Below are 8,282 nucleotides of genomic sequence, written 5' to 3' on the forward strand. Positions count from 1 at the left end.
AATAATAAAAAAAAATAGTTTTAGAGAAGCCCAGGAAGACTAGGATAAACTGATGTAAAGTGAAGTAAGCAAAACCAAGAGTACAATTTATACTATAACAACATTATAAAAACAACTGTGAAAGACATAAGAACTCTGAACAATGTAGCGCTCCATCACTATTCCAGAAGACCAATGATAGTACATGCTACCTGACAGACAAATGATGGACTAAATTTGTAGAATAAGACACATGATTTTGGACATGGTCAACACAGGAATTTGTTTCAACTATGTGCATATTTGTTACAAGCGTTTTGGTTTTTCTTTTCAAAGGGGGTAGGACGTGGAAGGGAAAAATAAATGCTTGTTAGCTGAAAAAAATATAATTTTAAAAATTAAATAAAATTAACCCCTCCCCTACCCAAAAAAAGAACAGGTCTTAATCAACCTCACTGGTTCTTCTGATAGGGTAACTAAACTGGTACATCAAGGGAATGCCATGGATAATGTATACTTTGATTTCATCAAGTGATATATCATAGTCTCACATTATATTTTCACACACATTAATGAGCAAATGTGGGATGTGTGACTATATAAGTAGCGAAATCTAAGATTTTTGAATGACCATACCCAAATAATGATTACTAATATACAAATGTTGATACTGACAAAGGGCTCTGGTGACATAATTTATGACTTTCTACTTAGTCCTTTCATTCAAATATTAATGGAGCACCTATGTGCCAGGTATTGTGAAGGATAAAGAAATGAAGTCATGCTCTCTGCCTTTAAGGATGTTATAATCTAATAGTTTATGTAAATAAACAATTAAACTACAAACTACCAGGTAGAATGAGAGTCTGATGTCATGTGCAATTAATTCTAACAAAGTGTTAAAGGAACTCACAGGAGGACTTGAGAGTAGAGACAAAATAAAAAAAAAAAACCTTCATGGAAAAAAGGACCAGGACAAGTCTGAAGGAAGCAACGGTGGATCACAGATTTAAAGCTGAAAGGGACCTTAAGAAGTCATCTAGTCCAGGGTTTTTTTTCTTTTTTGCTTTTTGGAAGGGCAAAAGTGACTTGCCCAAGGTCATACAGCTAGCAAGTGTTAAGTTTCTGAGGCCAGATTTGAATTCAGGTCCTCCTGACTCCAGGGCCAGTGCTCTATTCACTGTACCACCTAGCCACCCCTAGTCCTGGGGTTCTTAACCTGCTGTGTGCCATGAACCCCTCTTGAGTGTGGGGAAGTACATGGAACCCTTCTTAGAATAATGTTTTTAAATGCACAAAACACAGGGTGATTATAATGGAAAGGAATTATATTGAAACAGTTACCAAAATTTTTTTTTAAAGTTCAAAGATTAACTTAAGACCCTGATCTAGTTCAATCCCTCATTATTACAGATGAGGAAACTGATGTCCAGACAGACTAAACAACTTGCTCAAGTTTCTATAGCTATTAAATAACTAAGCATAAATTTTAATACAGATTTTTTTTAACTCAGCACTCTTTTGACTATAACAATTTGCCTCCACCTCAACTTTACAAAGGGGGAAAATGAAGATCACTTAGAAAGGTGACATGACTTTTCTATGATATAGCTGATACAAGCCTGGATTTGAACCCAGGTCTTCTGCCTCCATATACACTGCTTTTTTCACTATACCAAGCTACAAACTCAAATGAAATCTGTAATGAATCTTATCATTACTAAGCAATAGAGGTTAGAAAGTAGAGCTTGCATCTGGAGAATAGCCAGAAGTCTAGTTTAGCTGCCACATCAAATAGAAGAACCGTAATTTAATCCATACTGTGAACACACAGAAGACATGCTTATTGAATTTGCAGGTGATACATACCTGATAGAGAATTATTATGACAAACAACCAAACTTAGCTTCACAAAAAGCTTGCTAGGTTGGAATAATAGGCTGAAATCAACAGCATGAATTTGGGGGGAGGGTGCTGGATTCTGGTCTGGACCTGTGATTTACTGGTGAACCCTTATCAACAACTCTTCAATTAAGAGTCTAGTCATGGGCCTGAGAACTTACATGACATAACCAGTATGTGTTAAGGGCAAGACTTTAAAAGCCTGACTTTGCTGATTCCAAGACTGGTCCTTTATTATGTCAAGCAGCCTCTGAAGAGGAAATTTAGCAGGAACAAAGACCTTCATTTAGGCTTGAAACAAATAAATTGCACAAGGCTGGAGGGGACACCTGTCTTAAGAGTTGACTTGAAAAAAGAACTAAGAGTGCACTTGGGAAGGGACAAGGGAGAAAGGGAATAAAAAGGGGAAGGAAAAAAACCACGATCTGATGTTTTAAATAGACAAATTCAATACAAACCAACAGATTATTTTTAAAAAATTAATGCAATCTTTGGCTGAATTTTTAGGAGCCCTATTCAGCTTAGAGCTAAAACTAGTTATTTTAGGGTTCAGGGCAACCACTACAAACTGTAATTGGAACAAGTGGAATAAGAAGTACCTTCAGGTGGGTTGGGGGAGGGCAACACAATTTCTCCATGGGGATAAAAGAGAGAATCCTGGAGCTTATCTAGCCTCCCCCCCCCCCCCCCCCATTTGGTAGCTTCTAGTTTAACTAATTATATTCTTCCTTAAAGAGTTGCTAAATTCATTTGTTTCTATACTGTTTAAATACTGAAATTTTACCTTATAAATTAAAATTCAGTTCCCTGGGACAAAGCCCTGGTTATTCTACCCTAGATATGACTCTGATATAAACCACTTTGAATAAATCTCACCATGATTTATGCTGGTCAGATATTTCATAGAATATGCAGCTTTATGTGTATAATTTTAAGAAGGACACAAACTAGAGTGCAACCAGGATGGTAAAAGATCTGGAAACAATGCTGTAAGAGGACCAGTTTAAAGAAGTGAAGAGGCATGTTTTAGCTTGAATATAATAATGTTATCAAAAACTGAATAAAATGGCTTGATAGTTCACAGATTTGGAACCAGAAGGGATTCCAAGGAATAATGAATTCAACACCCTCATATTAAAGATGAGGAAACTAAGCCTGAGAAGTTAAGTGAATTAATTGCCCAGGATCATATGGCTAATAAGTGTTGGAGACAGGATTCAAACTCAGATCTTCCTAACTCCAAGACCTGCACTATCCACTGTACTACCTGGACGTCTTTGTAGGTAACAAAGGAAGAGAGAGAGGACTTGACAAAAAATCCAAATAAGCTTCTCTTTGCTAGAAGTGTTCAAATAGATAGTGGATGCCTAATATTTATAGAAAAGCGATTTCTGCATCGGGTAGAAGGTCAGATGATGGCCTGAAAAAAGTTCACTTCAACTTTAGGATCCTATGTTGGGGATATGCTGGCAAATACTTAACAACTTGATCTCTATGAAAACACACAAACAACCAACTTGCATGCATGACACATTTTAAATTTTAATCTACATTTTTAACTTTTTATTTATCACTTTTTAAGTCTAGACAATCAACAAAATATTACATCAAGCTTTTTGTAGTATTTACTAATTTTCAAGGTGTAAATGATCACGATGAAAATTCAACAATTTGTTCTCTGGCTCCAACACACCCCTAGGGGCCTGTGAGCTGAACTCCTGATTTTCTATATAAGCAGGCAAGCAGACAGTTAAGAGTACAGATCATCAAAACTCCAAAGTTAATTTAAATCATTTAGCTTGATGACTTATTCAGGGCACACCAATACAGACATAAAACAAACACTTCCTACTCCCAAGGAATTTATGCTCTTCTGAGGATACAGAGTAAATGAAAGATAATCTGAGAAGGAAGAGCTTCTTGTGGGCAGTAACAACTGAGCTGATCCTTGAAGGAAGCCAGGGATTCTGAGAGGTAGGGTTTAATATAAAGATCAATCCAGCCACGCAGGCCAGCCAGAAGCACTGAGACAAGAGATAAAATATTAAACTTGGGGAACTGCAAGTTACCCTGTTTGGCTTAGAAAAGGCGGAAGGTGGTTGGAGCCATACCAAGACAGACTTTAAATGTCTAATTGAGGAGTCTAAATTGTGTCCTAGAGGTTAAAATAGAGGCACTTAAAGCAGGGGTGGGGAATCACATATTGCCTTCTAAGTCCTTGGGTACAGCCTTTTAACTGAGTCCAGGTCTTACAGAACAAATTCTTTTATTAATGGGATTTGTTCTGTGAAGTTTGGATTCAAAGGGCCACATTTGAAGACCTAGAGTGCCACATGCAGCCTTGAGGCTAAAAGTTCCCCACCTCGGACTAAAGCTTCTTCAACAGGGTCAGACCTCTGCTTTAAGATTGTTCTGGGAGCTATGAGGAGGAAGGCTGGAAAGGGGAGAGCCTGGAATGAGGGAGACCAATTTTGCCCTTTTTATTAATAACTCAGGAAAAAGCTGATGAAGTCTAGAATTAGGGTGGTAAAGAGAAGGCAACAAATGCAGGAAACATTGTAGAGGTAGAACTAACAGCCCCAAGCAATTGGCTGGATTGGGGGCAGTAGGGGGTGGACGCTGAGAAGGTTGGGTTTGAGAAAAAGTGTGAATGATCTATATTATGATTCCAAGACTGCACGCCTGGGTGACTGGAAGGGATGGTGGTGGAGTTTTAGAACCCAGAACGTACCTCAGCAATCACCTAGTTCAATCTCATTTTGGACACAAAAAGTTACAGAGGGAAGGCAAGTTATTTTTCCAAAGCTTCCAGGTAGCTTAGGGAAGACTAAGAAGTCAGATTTCCTAACTCTTAGTGTTCTACTATACCATGCTACCTCCTTCTATATGAGATTTTTACAAGGGAGGTAACAGCTTAAATTGGAATCTGAGGAATTTAGATTAGTAAAGGAAACTTAAAGTTTTAAACTATAAAGCAAATAATTCTATAGGTAACAAACTATTGCTACTAGTGCAGGGTAGTTTAGGTGTGGTCCTACCTAAAGGTAAGCAAAGATAATATGAGCTAGAACCTCTCAAGGTGCTTCCATCCCTCCACATGGACAGTCATTCTCTCTCAGGTCCAGACTTACCAGGGAATAAGTGCTAGTGAGGAAAAAAAAAAAAGGACTAGAAGACAAGTAGCTGGAAGGCAGAACTGAAGATTAAAAGCTGAGGAAAGGAACCTAGAGGACATCAAAAGTCCAATTCCTTATCTTCACAGATAAGGAAACTGAAGCCCAAAAAAGTTAAATGATTTCCCAAGGTCACACAGGTACCCAATAGCAGAGCTATTATTCAAACCTAGGTCTTCTGTACCCTTTCCACTGTACCTGAAAAAAGAAAAAAGCAAGGGACAAAGATAAGACTCAAACATATTCTCTTCTGTTAAATAAGAGTTGACTTTATCCAAGTCATAAAAGCTGAACAAAGTGAAAATTATGTTACAAGGGAACATATTTCCATGACAAGGGACAATGGATCAAAGTAGCAAGCTGTTTGGGAGAAAAAACAGCATAGTTACAAAAGTAAAACTTATGAGACTCAAAATATATGTTGGGGGGAGGGAAAAAAAACCCCAAACCAGAAAATAAACAGAGTCCTGGAGTCTTTGGGATGAGCAAGATAACAGAATGCTTGGTTTTGATAGTACATGCAGCTCATGGATCAAAATGAGTAAAAAAGATTTTATGCTTAATTTTTTTTAAACTGTATGATCATAAACAGGTTCTCATATTAAACCATACGTAAATATAAACATCACTGCTCTAGGCCTACAAGTTGTTAGGAACCTAAGGGATTCAACTAGGTGTTGTTTTGGTTAATGATCTGATTTCAACTGGACTTACAATTTTATTAATGTAGGAAGCCTCCCTTTACCTATGCAACTGTTCTGGAATTTATAGTTTTAGAGAGCTGCCCAGGGCACTGAGACAATAAATGATTTGCCCCAGTCACAGAGGCAGTAATGAGTGTCAGAGGTGACAAATGAATCCAACTTACCCTAATTCTGTTGACAATTCCTCATATTAGAGAGGAAAATAAAGAATATAAGAACAGAACTCTAACTCAATCAAGAAGCATGAAAATAAAGGTTTACTTTTGTGTCAGACATTGCTAGGCTGAAGATACATAGAAGAGGAAACAATATATCTACTTAAAAGTACGTATTAAATGTGTTTATAGACATACATATATATGTGCATATACATACCTGCATATATGCATGTGTATATGTGAAGATAGCTAGACCTATACTTTTCTATGTGAGTTCCTCTGTGTAGCTCCTCACTAGGAGCTCCCTTTACCTACCCAGGCTGCCACCTACTACACAAGTTAAATAACTTACCCAGGGGCAATTAGATGACAGCAGTGAATAGAGCACCAGCCCTGGAGTCAGGAGAACCTGGGTTCAGATCCAGCCTCAGACAATTAACACACACAAAAAATAGCCGTGTGACCTTGGGCAAGTCACTTAACCCCAATAGCCCTCCAAAAAACAAAGCGAAACAAATAAATAACTTACCCAGAGGTCACATAAGCAGTATATGTTAGAGGAAGGACTCCGATCCAGGACCTCTAAACTGCCAGAAAAGCTTTCCAGCCACTACACCATTTTGCTTCTCAATACCTATTACTGGACCTGTGATTTCATCAGTATAGAAAGCCTGATGAGAAACTTCTGCCAAAGCAGATGGGCACCTTCCCTGCAAGTTCCAAGCCCCACCCTATTACCTTGTATTTTGTAGAGTACATAATATACTATACTAAGAATATACAAAAGAGATACAAAGTAAATACTTTGTTTAAAAAAAAAGGGAAGGAAGAAAAAAGGGAAGGCACTAGCCCAAAGCAGGTTGTGTGGCTCAGGAAAGGCCACTTGAGTTGAGCCGTGACAGAAGCTAGGCGCTTGAAGAAGAGGGTGGAAAGAGGGAAGGCACACCAGGTATGAAGGATGGGAGGCTGGCGATGCCTGGGGAAGAGCAATAAGGCCACTTCGCTGGTACAAACCCATAAACGGTAAAAGTCCTGGCAGTGAGGGGCTTTAAATGAATAACTGATGATTCCGTAAATGATTCCCGAGCCACTGGGGAGCCACGGCAGCTTATGGAGCAAGTGAGTGTTAGTGCTCATCCTGTGCTCATCCCTCCACCTGAAAATTCTTTTTACTTGCGTTTACTCGAGACGCGGAGCGAGACAAGAGAGGGCAAAACTCACTTTTTTAATAGCGACGATCCGCCCGGTGTTCTTGTCCCTGGCTTTGTAAACCGTAGCGAACTAGAAGGGAAGAGGACGGAAAGTTATTTTCTCCACGCACCGCTGAGGGGGGGGGGGGGGGGGGGGGACGTGAATGGCCCGGCCAGGGCAGAGGCCCCACACTCGGGGGCCTAGCCTTCGGCCCGGGTGGCGACTGACGCCCGCGGTCCACCTGCTCCCGGCCCGTCCGGGCAGGGGCTCCCGAGCCTCCCCGAGCGTAACTACCTGTCCCTCCCCGAGGAAGTCGAGTTTCTCGTAGCGCTTCGCACGCGACTTCACGTCCAACGCCATTGACGCCCGCGCGGAGCCCGGGAAGGGGGAGGGGGGAAAGGGAATTTAAAGCGACCTCAGCCGACCCAACAGCCACTTCCGTCCTTCTGTTTCCCCGCCCTCCCCCCCATTCTTAAATCATTCCGCCCACGACTTCCGCGATGGGCGGAGCGATTATGGATGCCACCATCTCATTGGACATCAGTTACTCCCGCCCCCTCTAGGAAGCGACGAAGAGACTGCTTCCGGGTGTGTCTAGCGAATCCCCGCCTATCCCGGCCCTAGCAACCATCGTGGCTTCTCTAGTGATTCAGCTTTGTCGCCTCGCCCACCACCGGAAGTGGCGATGGCAAGAAGAGGTTGCCCAGGAGAGCCAATATGGCGGCCACCTGTCAATTTATTCTGGGCTGGAGCGAATTGGTGATGTTTTCTGCCGAGGGGGAGAGGGTAGGAGTAGCTGACTCTGTATATTTCAAGCTTTCCTTGACCTTAGCTCCATAGTCCGCGTTGTTGCCCTTTCTAGCATGGAGCTTGGTTCGAAGGAGGCGCTTTCAAAAAGATGCATTCAGTCCTGTGGTCGTGGTAACGAGGGACGCCACGATTTCATCTGATGCTCGTTGACTGACTACCTTGTCATGTCTCATCCCCCTCAAACTGTAAAGGGAGACACTGGTTGAGACGAAAATTGTTCGAAGCAATAACTCAGGTTTATATAATGCTTTAAGATTTACAGAGCAGTTTGCTCACATTTTGGCAAGGTAGCCAGTGCAAGTATCATTCCTAGTTTCCTTTTTTTTTTTTTAACCCAGTTTACATACGACGAAACTGAGACTCAG

General features: G+C 40.9%; 1 protein-coding gene across 4 annotated transcripts in view; it reads right to left on the reverse strand.

The window, feature by feature from the left end:
- Positions 1-7,575, reverse strand: part of CDK7 (cyclin dependent kinase 7) — a 37,765-nt gene extending 30,190 nt beyond the window's left edge. For all 4 annotated transcript variants that reach the window (XM_069096345.1, XM_069096343.1, XM_069096344.1 and 1 more), the window contains exons 1-2: positions 7,402-7,575; positions 7,138-7,197 (exon numbers count right to left, since the gene is read on the reverse strand). In XM_069096345.1, coding sequence (XP_068952446.1) covers positions 7,138-7,197; positions 7,402-7,467 — 126 coding nt within the window. In that variant the 5' untranslated portion in view covers positions 7,468-7,575. The remainder of the gene's footprint in view (positions 1-7,137; positions 7,198-7,401) is intronic.
- Positions 7,576-8,282: the final 707 nt, after the last annotated feature.

The sequence above is a fragment of the Petaurus breviceps genome, unplaced genomic scaffold, assembly GCF_028583685.1.
Source record: "Petaurus breviceps papuanus isolate PSGF00001 unplaced genomic scaffold, PetGlider_PUasm1.0 229, whole genome shotgun sequence".
Lineage (NCBI taxonomy): Eukaryota > Metazoa > Chordata > Mammalia > Diprotodontia > Petauridae > Petaurus > Petaurus breviceps.